Below are 14,776 nucleotides of genomic sequence, written 5' to 3' on the forward strand. Positions count from 1 at the left end.
GTTCTAGGCTCAGTGGTTTAGACCACAGGTATCCATGACTGAGCTAGTGATGTTAAATTCTTGAGAATAATCTTTTGGAGAATATTATCGATTAATGAGAATATTAGATAATTTTCATTTAAAATAGGAGAATATTCATTTTAATGCATTGAAAATGATACAATTAGTTAATATACATGTTTATTCATGGGTAAACTAGCTCAGATGGCAACCAAAAATAGTACAGATACTTCTATTCAATGGGGCAATGTAGTGAATTTCCATTCTTAGATTTTTTTGCACCAGACTGAAACTGAGAATTCAACGTGAATGACTCACGTTAATCACTAAGCCTGCCACTAACCGTATATCTACCATCAACTTTGAATTCTAATTATGTTGTGTATGTATGAAATGAAGCTTTTAAAGTAAAAGGAATATTTTTAAAAAAACTCAGGCCAGCTATATGAGCACGTTCTTTAATAAGCATATCTACCTGGTACAGTATTTTCAGTGCAACACAAAGAAAATCAATATAACGTTTAAAATAAATGCCATTATTTCCAGGAAATAAAACACAAGTAATCAGTAATGACAAGTTACAGAACATGAGAAATGCCAAAGTTGAATTACGCAATGCCCAGTAATGTAACTCAGGGCCGGATTTAGGTTTGATGAGGCCCCCAAGCTACTAAAGGTAATGGGGCCCTTTAAATGTCCACCTGTCCTTTGTCAACAACAAATTGTCACTGGCTTTTGTGTTGAATATATGCTATATGGCAGGGATGTCCAACAGGTAGATCGTGATCTACTGGTAGATTGTGAGGGGTCTGTGGTAGATTGTGGGGATCCCCCTCCCCCCCCATAAAGCTCAACAACCTTAGCTTCCTAAAATAAGCTCAATGACTTTGGTAGATCACTGCCAGTTTTTTTTATAGTGGGAGTAGATCTCAGTCCCTTGAAAGTTGGACAGGCCTGCTATATGGTAATTTATGGACCTAATACGTATCTAAACGGGACGCGGGTGGCACTGTGGGTTAAACCACAGAGCCTAGGACTTGCCGATCAGAAGGTCGGCGGTTCGAATCCCCGCGACAGGATGAGCTCCTGTTGCTCATGGAAAGCACGTCCAAGTGCAAGTAGATAACTAGGTACCGCTCTGGCGGGAAGGTAAACGACGTTTCCATGCGCTGCTCTGGTTCGCCAGAAGCGGTTTAGTCATGACCCGGAAGCTGTACTCCAGCTCCCTTGGCCAGTAAAGCGAGATGAGTGCCGCAAAGCTAGAATCGGCCACAACTGGACCTAATGGTCAGGGGTCCCTTTACCTTTTAGGTATCTAAAGCCATCTGCACATAACAAAATGTGTATTTTATCAAAGCCATTGTTGAACTTATATTTTGGAAACGTACATCCAGGGGTTTTTTTCTCCTTTAAATTTTTTTTGGGGGCCCCCAAGAGAGCGGGGCCCTAAACTATAGATTGTTTAGCTTATACGTAAATTCGGCACTGCCCCTCTGGCTGGATTAAAACCGTGTTCGTGGAAGACCATCTTACTCGGCTACGAGGGATCGCCAAAGATAGAAGAAGAAGCTTCGAACGCTTCTCGTCCTCGCCTGGCGACCCTCTTGCCCGGAGGCGCTGCGGGAAGGAGGCGCCTGCGAGGGCGGCGCCCTCGGGCGGGAGGAAGTTTAAGCGCCGGGGCGGCGGAGGTGGAGACCGAGAGGAGAAAAGCGCCCGGGCTGCAGCCGCTGCCCGACAGAACGAGCGCGGCGAGGAAGAAGAGCTCGCCGAGATCGCCACCTCCTTCCGGGGCTTCTTGTTGCGCTTGCCGCTCTCCTCCGCTGCCTCCGCCGCCCCTTCGAGCACCGGCCAGCCATGGGCGGATCGGGATCCAGTTTGCTCGACGAGAGCAAGTGCACCTACATCCGAGGTAAGCCGGGGCTGGCCAGGCTCGGGAAATGGGCAAAAAAAGAACTTTGCAAGGAAAAAAAAAATCCCAACTTTGGGGAAAGAAGTGTGCGTTTTTACGCGCGCGCTTGGGGCGCAAGGGGTCGTGTGAAAGCCTTGCGCCAGGCAGCGAGGAACTTCTCCAAACTCGCGTCTGGAAAGGGGATCCCCCTCGGCGCTGCCACGCGCTCGGCTGAGCTGCCAGCTTCCCTGGAGCTTGGAAGTGCGAAAGCGGCATCCTGCCGAAAGGAGGAGCGTCGACTCTGGAGATGATCCCTGGACCTCTCCAAGGATGAAGGAGGGTTGTGTGGTTGTTGCGTGCGTGCTATTTCGGGGCCGATTCGGGGCTCTTTCAGCGGTTTGGCTCTAAATAGCAGCGGGCACGGATAGCAGCTGACACGCACGTGGGAAGGAGACCTTGCGGAGAGGGGATCGGGCTCCAGGCGGTTTGTTTTGCTCGCCGTCCGAACATAACGCGTGCAGCGCGATCCTATGCGTTTTCACGCTCGGGCGAAGCAGGGCTTGCTGCCCGTGAGTGTGTTAACTTTAACTTGGGCGTGAGACCCATAGAACTCAGCAGGACTTACTTCTGAGTAGACCCGGACCGTGGCCTAGGATTCCCCCCCCCCCCGTGGCACCCTTAGTCCCGCGCAGTCAAATCTGGGTCCAGCTGCCGGGGTGGCGGATCGAGGCGCAAACGAGCTAGAAATATATACACTACATAGGAGAAAGTGGTGAGTGGAGGAATTGGACAGAGAGGTGCTACTTTGCTATTTACCGTCTGCAAATGGAAAAAGAATGGTAGATTTGTGGCAGCTGTGGAATTCTGATACTTGGTGGAATATATAGCACTTACCTGTTATAATCATCTCTAGGGAGGGAACAGGCAGCTTTGGACTGAGTAATTACAACTTAACCCTATAGCGCATTTTCTCATTGCTGATCAAAACCCCCTAAAGGAGATTTTAGACGTTGCTTCAGTTACTGCGACCATTTGTCAGTTAGTTAATCCATTTGTAACATCTTGATAGCTAAAATAAGCTGAACACAAGTGTTTATACAAATTGCAGATGGGAAGCAAAATTGGGATTCCCTCCTATACAAGACAGAAGGGGGAATGCTTGTTGTAGGACAGGCACCCCCAAACTTGGCCCTCCAGCTGTTTTGGGACTACAATTCCCATCATCCCTGACCTCTGGTCCTGTTGGCTAGGGATGATGGGAGTTGTAGTCCCAAAACAGCTGGAGGACTGAGTTTGGGGATGCCTGCTGTAGGATAATGCCCACTGCTTTATTTTTCTTCTTAGATGTAGATTGCTTTAATTGGGTGACCACGCCACCAAAATATGCATCTCATTGATGTTACCCCTAAGCAGGCGCTTTCAGGGTATTTCATCCTGCACCAAAACATCAATAAAATAATTTCATTTACAAGAAAGCAAACCAGACAACGTAACTTAGTTCAAAAATCCAATTAACAGTGAGCTACTGTATGGGGTGGATGCAGGTGGCGCTGTGGGTTAAATCACAGAGCCTAGGACTTGCTGATCAGAAGGTCAGCGGTTTGAATCCCCGCGACGGGGTGGGCTCCCGTTGCTCGGTCCCTGCTCCTGCCAACCTAGCAGTTCGAAAGCACATCAAAGTGCAAGTAGATAAATAGGTACCGCTCTGGCGGGAAGGTAAACTGTGTTTCCGTGTGCTGCTGTGGTTTGCCAGAAGCAGCTTAGTCATGCTGGACACATGACCCGGAAGCTGTATGCCGGCTCCCTCGGCCAATAAAGCGAGATGAGCGCCGCAACCCCAGAGTCGGTCACGACTGGACCTAATGGTCAGGTGTCCCTTTACCTTTACCTTTACTGTATTGGGTGTTAGGAGAGAGAGGAGGTACCTCTGTTGGGGACACATCGTGCTCCTACTTGGGGTAGTTTGTGTTGGTCCCCATCCTGCACTCAGTCCCCACCTGTGGCTCCTAGGCGCTGCCAGTGTGCAACAGCGGCCACACCCTGGGAACAGTCTTGATCGGTCAGCTAAATCAGGTGAGGGTAGCCAACAGGTTTCAAACCTTGGTGTGTTAGGGACTTCGTGAAGACAGGCTCTGGTAGATTGTGTGGACGAGACCAATCGTGGGTCCAGTGGTCAAGAAGGCAGTTTCTGCATTTGCTGTAAAGGGAAGTTGGGCGCAGATAGGGCTCGTTGACCTCGAAAGGTAGCCCATCACGGAGAAGGAAAGCTGTGATCCGAAATCTCTGCAGCCTTGTGGGATATCTTTGGCATAAACCCTACACAAATCCAGAGTCGCTACGACAGTTGGAGGACGGTACACTTCCTCCTGGCAACTCCTGCAGCCAAGCTGGTGCTAAACATCTTGCTCTGCTTTCTTTTGGACCACATCAGCAAGGCTGAGAGGGAGGTCTTGTCTTCTGGGCAGCCCAGGAACTTACATTATTATAAATTTTATTAGTATTTTCCACACAACAACAACAACACGAAAAATATCGAAAAATATCGAAAAATAACAATACACAAAAACCAGCATACGAAGAAACAAATCCATATCTTATAAGTGAATAATATAAACACTAAAAAGAAAAGCAAACATTGACTTCCACCAATCCCACAGCACCTCCTTTACCTCTCATTGTGTCTTCCTGTTTTCCTGTTTTCCTTATCATCTCTATCCTAGCATCTAGATATAAATCCCTCTTTCTTATCCTTTCACTTCACAAGGTTATTCCAGACTTAGCCAGATTTCTGTCCTCAGACCTTGGCTTTTAAGGTATTCATTTAGGCACTCCCATTCCTTTTTCATTTCACTTTTTGGTTTTTGTGTTATTATATCTGTCAACTTGGCTAATTCTAAATATTCTGAAAGCTTACATAACCATTCCATAACCAATGGTTATAGCCCAGGACCTTCTTACAGACCACCCAGGCTTGTGCCCCAGGGAGGTCACTTGGGTGCTAATAATAATAATAATAATAATAATAATTTTAATACCCCGCCCATTTGGCTGGGTTTCCCCAGCCACTCTGGGCGGCTCCCAACAGAATTAAAAGCACAATAAAGCATCAAACATTAAAAAGGTCCCTAAACAGTGTGATTTCACCCCCAGAGGCACACTCCGTTGTCCCTTGAGATAGTCGGATGCCAACAACACTGTTGCAAAAACCCTTCTGAATAGATACGCCTTAACTAGCTTTTTAAAAGAGATCATCAGTGATTAGGATGGGAGTGCATTCCACAAAGAAGAAGAAGAGGAGGAGTTTGGATTTGATATCCCGCTTTATCACTACCCCAAGGAGTCTCCAAGCGGCTAACATTCTCCTTTCCCTTCCTCCCCCACAACAAACACTCTGTGAGGTGAGTGAGGCTGAGAGACTTCAGAGAAGTGTGACTGGCCCAAGGTCACCCAGCAGCTGCATGTGGAGGAGCGGGGAAGCGAACCCGGTTCACCAGATTACAAGGCTACCGCTCCTAACCACTACACCACACTGGCTCCAACAAAGCTGTTGTTGCCACCAAGTAAAAGAAACCCCAGCTGCGTTTTTGCCGCCTTCCTAACTGTAAGATCTCTGAGCAGGTGGGGATGCATAGAAGAGGATACATCCCTTTCAGTCGTTTCTGTAACATCACTGAGTACAGAACATAGTGCTTTACAACTCTGACAACTTTGCTCTTGACAGTCCTTTAAGGCATGCCAGGCTGAAGCAAAACAGGTATGGATTTGGCCAGTCTTTTGATGAGAGCCCACGAAGGCTCCATTTAAGAACAAGCAGAATTATAAAACTGGGAGGGGTGGCTAACACCCCAGAGGACAGGATCACACTTCAAAAAGACCTTGACAGATTAGAGAACTGGGCCAAAACAAACAAGATGAATTTTAACAGGGAGAAATGTAAAGTATTGCACTTGGGCAAAAAAAATGAGAGGCACAAATACAAGATGGGTGACACCTGGCTTGAGAGCAGTACATGTGAAAAGGATCTAGGAGTCTTGGTTGACCACAAACTTAACATGAGCCAACAGTGTGACGCGGCAGCTAAAAAAGCCAATGCAATTCTGGGCTGCATCAATAGGAGTATAGCATCTAGATCAAGGGAAGTTATAGTGCCACTGTATTCTGCTCTGGTCAGACCTCACCTGGAGTACTGTGTCCAGTTCTGGGCACCACAGTTCAAGAAGGACACTGACAAACTGGAACGTGTCCAGAGGAGGGCAACCAAAATGGTCAAAGGCCTGGAAACGATGCCTTATGAGGAACGGCTAAGGGAGCTGGGCATGTTTAGCCTGGAGAAGAGGAGGTTAAGGGGGGATATGATAGCCATGTTCAAATATATAAAAGGATGTCACATAGAGGAGGGAGAAAGGTTGTTTTCTGCTGCTCCAGAGAAGCGGACACGGAGCAATGGATGCAAACTACAAGAAAGAAGATTCCACCTAAACATTAGGAAGAACTTCCTGACAGTAAGAGCTGTTCGACAGTGGAATTTGCTGCCAAGGAGTGTGGTGGAGTCTCCTTCTTTGGAGGTCTTTAAGCAGAGGCTTGACAACCATATGTCAGGAGTGCTCTGATGGTGTTTCCTGCTTGGCAGGGGGTTGGACTCGATGGCCCTTGTGGTCTCTTCCAACTCTATGATTCTATGATTCTATGATTCTATAATGTTTAATTATTTAAAGACATATTAAAATGAAGGAGGGTATGCAGATTGGCTGTAGGTTAATGTTTCTAAGAAATGTTTAGTTAAGCCCAAAACATATCCAAAAAACTGGATCATGCTCTAATACAGGGGTAGGCAACCTAAGGCCCGGGGGCCAGATGCGGCCCAATTGCCTTCTAAATCTGGCCTGCGGACAGTCTGGGAGTCAGCGTGTTTTTACATGAGTACAATGTGTCCTTTTATTTAAAATGCATCTCTGGGTTATTTGTGGGGCCTGCCTGGTGTTTTTACATGAGTAGAATGTGTCCTTTTATTTAAAATGCATCTCTGGGTTATTTGTGGGGCCTGCCTGGTGTTTTTACATGAGTAGAATGTGTCCTTTTATTTAAAATGCATCTCTGGGTGATTTGTGGAGCCTGCCTGGTGTTTTTACATGAGTAGAATGTGTCCTTTTATTTAAAATGCATCTCTGGGTGATTTGTGGGCATGGGAATTCGTTCATATATTTTTTTTCCCAAATATAGTCCGGCCCACCACATGGTCTGAGGGATGTGGTGGACCGGCCCATAGCTGAAAAAGGTTGCTGACCCCTGCTCTAATAGGACATTGCAGGTTGATCACTCTGTTGTGCAAAAAAAGAAAAAAGTGTTGCTATAGCTTCCATTGAAAAGCAGAGATGGGCAAATGCAAAGTTAAGATAGAGATGTAGTTTAACATGCAGGGATGAGATTCCTTCTGTCCATATTCCTTTTTCTGCCAAATTAGTAAAGGGATGAGGGCTCTCTCCTGTTTTGCGTTAGATCACTGCTTGTGCTACCTACTGCCATCACGGAAATAATGCAACTTGTATTCTGCACCAAAGGAAACTGTATTTTGCCCCCATGCGAGTCAAAACCAAAATACACACTGACAAGAAAGCTGATGGAGGGGTGGGGTGGGGGTGGGAATAATAATTTAAAGAGTTAATGGCTGAAAACATCAGTATAAATCAGTATTTCTTTAAATATATAACCAAAAGGGAGTGTGCTGTTGAAGCTTAGATTGGTCAGAGGAGGAAACGTATTTAAAACGAGCATATTAGTTAAAAGGATGTTGAAGAAGAAGAGTCAAAGGTGTCAAATCTGTTCAGGATGCTGGGAGGTGATTTGAAACCACAATAATAGAGGCTTAGGTGAATTTACACCGCAGATTAGGAAACGAGCGAATAAATCCAGAACGATGCCAGCCTGGCTAATAAGCAGAGTAGCGGAAGCTATCAAAGGCAAGGTCGCTGCTATTTAGAAGTGGAAATCTTTTGCTCATAGGAGGAAAACAGAAAGGAGCCTAAACGGTAAACTGACAAGAGCATAAATAGGGAAAACGTGAATTTGAGGAGCATATTACTGAAGAAAAACATTAAAGCTGATAACAAAACTCTTTAAATGCATCCAGAGCAAGAGACCGCCGTGTGGAGGTGGTTGGACCTTTAGACAAAGAAGGAGTGAAATAATGATTAAAGGAGAAGAAGGAAATTTCAGAACGATTCTCTTGCCTAAGACTTTGCTGTGAAAGGTGTTGGATAGATACTCATGCCTGAGCTACTTTTACAGGGCGTGTTTGAGTCAAACAGAGGTGGAAAGAAGGAAGGTTCTAGAACTCTGTGACAGATTAAAAGTGCACAAGCCACATTCCAGGTGGCGTAGACCTGACAGCTCTTTGAGAACTGAAATGTGACGTTGCTGAACTCCTACAAATAACATGCAATTATCAGTAATGCTGGGCTCCTTACTGGAGGATTAGAATGTAGTCAGCATGATGCTCATTTTTTCAAAGAGGGCACCAGGAAATTATAATCCGCTTTCCTTAATGCCTGATCTAGATATACAGTCATACCTCGGGTTGAATATGCTTCATGTTGAGCACGTTCGAGTTGCGCTCCGGAGCGCGTTACTTCCGGGTTTAGCTGCTCGCGCATGCGCAGATACTCAAAATGACGTCACGCGCATGCGCAGTAGTGGCAAAAAGCGACGCACGCATGCGCAGACTTGCCGTCGCTAGTTACGTTTGCTTCTGGATGCGAGCGGGGCTCCGGAACGGATCCCGTTCGTATTCAGAGGTACCACTGTATGGATCATGGGTAGGCAAACTAGGGGCCAGATCTGGCCCAATCGCCTTCTAAATCCGGGCCGTGGACAGTCCGGGAATAAGCGTGTTTTTACATGAGTAGAATGTGTCCTTTTATTTAAAATGCATCTCTGGGTTATTTGTGGGGCATAGGAATTCGTTCATTTTTGCTTCCAAAATATAGTCCAACCCCCCACAAGGTCTGAGGGACAGTGGACCAGCCCCCTGCTGAAAAAGTTTACTGACCCCGATATAGATGCATCATTAAGTATATAGAGCAACAAGTCTTGTTGAGGAAACAGCAGCATGGTTTATGCAAAGGGAAGTGTTATGTCACCGGTGTGGCTGTTGAGAGTGTCAACAAGTGTGTCAATAGAGACAATCTCAAAGGGGTCATATACTTGGACTTTTGAAATTCCTTTTTACAAAGTGCCTCACCAGAGATTCCTGAGCATTCGCCGTCTTGGGATACAAGAATGGGTGCTCTTATGCGTCAGTAAGTGGTTAAAAATAATGGAAAGCTGAGGAAAGGAGTAAGCAGACAGTTCTCAAAACAGAGAGTAGTGCTTCCCTACAAAAAGATCTCTGTTGAGACTGATAGTCTTTTATTTTTCAATCAGTAATCTGGCGCCGAGGATGAATAGTGAAGTGGCCAGTTTTGTGGACAACAAGGGCAGATTGGGAAGAGCTCTGAAAGGAACTCTCCAAACCTGGGTGAATGGGAAATAATAGCAAATGAGGTTCAGTGCTCGTTAGTGTGACATGATGCAGGTTGCGATGGGGGAAGATTTTTACTTATAAACTGATGAGGTCTGAGCTGACAGAGGCTAAGCAAAAAGGAGATATTGTCATTGTGGTGGACAACTCAATAGAAGATCAACCCAGTATATATTGGTGACTAAGGTCATTGAAAATAAGAGCCTTAACTTTAGCCACAATAGCTACATAGAAACTCCACCTCTATTGAATATACCAGTTGCATAATTTCTTATTCTGTCTAGTTCTGCAGATTTTTATGGCTTAGATATATACTGCTTCTGGTAGTCTTTTGGAGAAGTATGCAGCTGTTTATATTACTTACTTAGTTATTTATTGCAGTTATATCCCACGTTACCATAAGGATTGGAAACTTGCTTTTAAAGAAAAGAAAGCTGCTCTTGGAAACCTGAATTTTGTATTAAATACCACAAATGTATCCGTGGAATTGCAAACATTCATTTGCCCCTAGACCGGAGCTTTCCAAATTTTTCATGTCGGTGCCACACTTTTTAAACGTGCATCATTTCATGACAGAGTACAGTAGTACCTCGGGTTACATATGCTTCAGGTTACATACGCTTCAGGTTACAGACTCAGCTAACCCAGAAATAGTACCTCGGGTTAAGAACTTTGCTTCAGGATGAGAACATGACAGCAGCAGGAAGCCCCATTAGCTAAAGTGGTTCTTCAGGTTAAGAACAGTTTCAGGTTAAGAACGGACCTCCGGAACGAATTAAGTACTTAACCCGAGGTACCACTGTAATTCAGTTTTACTAGCAAACTGGCGGGCTGCTCGCTCCCTTTCTAGCCCCGCGGGGAGCGTTCCCGCAACACACCTACACACTGCGGCCGACACACTAATGTACATAGTTTGGAAGGCTCTGTCCTAGACAAAGACTGGTTCAATGGGTACTACTCTAGGTGGGCAAACAGAGGACTTTCAATACCTCATTGGAATCTTGCTTTAAGTTCCTCATTTTGTTCCTGTGTTGCTGTTTGCAGTACAGTGGTACCTTGGGTTAAGTACTTACCGTATTTTTTGCCCTATAGGACGCACTTTTCCCCCTCCAAAAATGAAGGGGAAATCTGTGTGCATCCTATGGGGCGAATACAGGCTTTTGCTGAAGCTTGGAGAGCGAGAGTTCCCGCGGGGCTCCCTAGGCTGCGGATAGCATCCTGGCGCGCGGGGCGCCCTGACGCAGAGCGCCCTGCGCACCGGGCAGACATCCGCAGCGTGGGGAGCCCTGCGGGAGTTCCCCGCAAGGCTCCCCACGCTGCGGATAGCAGCCTGCCACCTGGCGTGCCGGATGCCCTGAAGCAGAGTGCCCCGCATGCCGAGCAGACATCGGCCAGCCCCACAAGCTTGGGGGACAGCGGGGAGGCGCAGCGCCACTATCCCGCTGTTCCCCGACCTGGGTTTGGGGGGGGGGGACATAAAGGGAAAAAAATTTCCCTTTATTTCCCCCCTAAAAAAAATTAGGTGCGTCCTATGGGACGGAGCGTTCTATGGGATGAAAAATACGGTAATTCGTTCAGGGATTCGGGAAGGTGCACATTTCTGCTACTTGCACTTGTTTGCAAGTAAGTCTATTTCAGCAAGTGCATCATGGCAGCTCTAAAGACATGCAAGGGGTGTGGAATAGTTCTTAGGATCAGTTGGAATTGGCCTTAAAGAGTGAAGTCGCATGGTCACAATCCAGCTGCAGTCATTTCCAGTCCTGTTAGTCTGAATGGTAAAATTAAGCACACACTTAAACCTTTGCCTTTGAAATCAACGAGGCTTAAAAATGCTTAACTTTGGCTGCAATGCGTCTTGATGTTTGCTGGGTTTTATTAAATCAGTGGACAAAAATATACTGTATGGCCATAAGACTTTTTTCCGGTGCATAAATATCCTAGCATGTGTGATTTAGCCTCAATAAATAGGATGGTTGTTCATGAGAATCAGGTTGTTCATCAGTGCATATAGCTGAAACTCAAATAGTCATCTCAGCTTTGAATGATATGGCTTGAAATATAAAGGATATCTGAATTAAGCATTTTATTTAGGGTTACCAGGTTGTTACATGCACAGTTATGGTGTCTGTTTCTTTAAAATACCTGCAGTGCCAGGAAGCTAAGCAAATGGCAAATTTCCTACCAGTTCTTTTGCTTACCCTTCCTTTGTACACACTGTCCTGGGGCTGCTTTTAACAAACTGGACTCCATCTCTGCAACTTTAGCAAGCTTACATATATGTGAAGCTTATGCAAGAGATACGGGAGCCGGTGAGAACACCGTTTCAGGTGGAAGAAAAGGAAAAAGTTACACAAAATACAAAAATCAAGATAAGATGCGTTACTGGTTACTTTGCCCTTCAGCAAAGATCTTGCATTGCAAAAATACAAAGTTGATCCTTGTTGAACCAGTTGGAACAAAAATGTCAGCAAAAATGTCAGAAACCAGCCACCAGATGTAAACTTTCATTATATTGCAACCCGATTGTAACAAAAGCTTGTAGAAAGAGAGGTAGACAGCTTCTCCAGATTTCATATGTTACAATGCAATCTGAATCAAGTCTACTTAGAAGTAAGTCTTACTTAACTCAGCTGGGCTTACCCTTAGGTAAGTTGGCCTTACTGCTTGATGTTACGCATAAACTCAGACGTAAACTCCAGCAGATTCAGGTGGAATCACTCTTAAAGTAAACACAAAGAATTTCAGCAGAAATCAGCATGATAATTCTGAATTAAGGTCAGGGTGTGTGAGAGAATGCATTCATTCACCTGGTCACCTGATCTGTGAAATAACATCTGTCAGTTTGTGTAAGATTTTTTCAACCGTTCTCATGGTGAAAATCCACATATAACTTACCTGAATTCACCCTAACTCTCAGAGGCAAAGTTTATCCAATGAAGGCATTTTGAACATTTAGGGTCTTTTTCTGCCTGCTGATAACTTTTAGGTACCGGCTATGCTCTCTCAATTTGTCTCAAGGACTAGACCTGTTTAAAAGAAATAAGCTGTCTGTGGACAAACTCTGGTGAGAAGAGCACTGCAACCCCATATTCGCCTTTGACTGGACTTAACCGTCCAGGGGTCCTTTACCTTTACTTTTTTTACCTTAAAAGAAATCCTTAGCCACGTGAGTTTCAGAAATGAGTATGCAGCCAGGAGTATCCTGCAATCTTTAGACTTCATGCAGCCTAATTCCACCCTGTAAATAAATAAGCAAAATCACAAGATGTCCACAAACATGCTGGTGGAAATACAGGGTTTTTTAAAAAACAAAAAAACCCCTTATCTGTTTATTATTTGATCTTTAAATGGTACGTCAGTTGTGATCCCAAGGTGGTTTGCAATCCGAAACCTCAAAATAACAACATTCAACTACTAGTTTAAAACCACTTTAAAATATGAAATAACAATACCTCAGAGGGACATAGGTTCATTACAGCTGGCCTTATCAGGCTAAAAGGTAAAGGTAAAGGGACCCCTGACCATTAGGTCCAGTCATGGCCGACTCTGGGGTTGCGGCGCTCATCTCGCTTTATTGGCTGAGGGAGCCGGCGTACAGCTTCCGGTTCATGTGGCCAGCATGACTAAGCCGCTTCCGGCGAACCAGAGCAGCGCACGAAAACACCTTTTACCTTCCCGCCGGAGCGGTACCTATTTATCTACTTGCACTTTGACGTACTTTCGAACTGCTAGGTTGGCAGGAGCAGGGACCGAGCAACGGGAGCTCACCCCGTCGCAGGGATTCGAACCGCCGACCTTCTGATCAGCAAGTCCTAGGCTCTGTGGTTTAACCCACAGCGCCACCCTGCATATGTCTTAAATTGGTACCAAAAGCCAAATAGTGAAGGCATTAGCTATACCTCCAGTGGAAGAGAAGACTTATTTTGTGTCACAGTGCGATGGGCTTCACCCACCAACAAGTCAGAAAGGTGTTCCCTTCTGGTATATGGGCAGGCTGGTAGAGAGTGAGACACCACTTCAAGAATTTAGGTCCTAAATTGTTTAGGGTTTTATAAATCAACGTGGACAGCTTTTGAGTTGGGCTTGGCAGTGTCTAATAGGAAACCCTTTCTTTCAGGTCCCTGTATGAACTTCCCCCACCCTGCTTTTTCCCCCCCAACGTCATTGCCCAATATTCTAGCTTTTGGTACATTTCCACACCCTTAACTTCAAGTTCTTCAATCAACTCTACCTGTTTGATCACTTCTTGAACTTGCTTCAAGGGCAGGCGAGGCTTGTCTTAAGAAACACATTGTCAACAACCGTCTTTCATGTGTTATCTCAAACCTACTTCCATAAACGCTTCCGCCTCCTTCGCTTGTTCACGCAATGGCATTGACTCACTGCTTTTGCATAATCCTTGTCTCTTCCTTCCTCCTTCTTGCCTGTGAGATAATTTAAATTCTGTGGTTTTCAAGGATAAGGACCTTTCACCTTACAAAGCAGTACACTCAGATCGGCGGTACTTTGTAGATTTTTGGTTAATAAAAGCCAGAATTTCCAAGATTCTGTCACGCACCAGTGTGATTAAGAAACAGAATCCTGGATGAAGCTACATGGCAGTAATTGGAATCTCAATGGAGTAGCGGCTGGTTTAGCCCTCATCCCATGTTTCCCTCCTTTGTAAGTGATTTATTACCATTTACTCCTATACAGAAAAGTAAAGGGTTATACTTGGAGATTTTGCCATTACCCCACGCCTGCCAACACAAAGATGCAAGTCTCCCAACAGCTCTTGCATAAGACTAGTACCCTCCAGATGGGATGCAGGTGGCGCTGTGGTCTAAACCACTGAGCCTCTTGGGCTTGCCGATCAGAAGGTCGTCGGTTCGAATCCCGGCGATGGAGTGAGCTCCCAGCCTAGCAGTTCAAAAGCACTATTTAAGTAGATAAATAGGTACCACTGCAGCAGGAAGATAAACGGCATTTCCATGCGCTCTGGTTTTCGTCACGGTGCTCTGTTGCACCACAAGCAGTTTAGTCATGCTGGCCGCATGACCCGGAAAACTGTCTGTGGACAAACGCCGGCTTCCTTGGCCTGAAAGCGAGATGAGCAGTGCAACCCCATAGTCGCCTTGGACTGGACTTAACCACCCAGGGGTCCTTTACCTTTACCTAGTGCCCTCCAGATGCTGGTGGATGGCAGCTCCATTGACCCCAGCCATTGTAGCCAGCGGTGAGAGATGATGCAATGTGGAGTCCAAAACTTGAAAGCACCAGGTTGGCAAAGCTGCAGCAGAGGATTCTTTCTTCTGTGTATTCCTCTCATCATAATGATGGGAATTTTGCTAAGGGATTTGCTATTTTGGAATGTCTTGTTCTATACCAGTGGT

The 14,776-nt window shown here is 45.6% G+C and overlaps 1 protein-coding gene and 1 long non-coding RNA gene across 3 annotated transcripts in view; one reads left to right on the forward strand and one right to left on the reverse strand.

Moving 5' to 3' along the window:
* Positions 1-1,535: 1,535 nt before the first annotated feature.
* NIBAN1 (niban apoptosis regulator 1) overlaps positions 1,536-14,776 on the forward strand; it is a 101,838-nt gene continuing 88,597 nt past the window's right edge. Inside the window, exon 1 of one of the 2 annotated variants that reach the window (XM_083446302.1) lies at positions 1,536-1,909. In XM_083446302.1, coding sequence (XP_083302428.1) covers positions 1,855-1,909 — 55 coding nt within the window. In that variant the 5' untranslated portion in view covers positions 1,536-1,854. The remainder of the gene's footprint in view (positions 1,910-14,776) is intronic. The other variant, XM_083446303.1, reaches the window with a different exon arrangement.
* Positions 10,988-12,428, reverse strand: LOC310680138. Its single transcript, XR_014512659.1, has 3 exons — positions 12,300-12,428; positions 12,045-12,123; positions 10,988-11,172 (listed from the first exon to the last, which is right to left on the reverse strand). It is a non-coding gene; the product is annotated as an uncharacterized lncRNA (long non-coding RNA).

Source organism: Podarcis tiliguerta (genome assembly GCF_965153285.1).
Source record: "Podarcis tiliguerta genome assembly, chromosome: 6".
NCBI classification, from domain to species: Eukaryota; Metazoa; Chordata; class Lepidosauria; order Squamata; family Lacertidae; genus Podarcis; species Podarcis tiliguerta.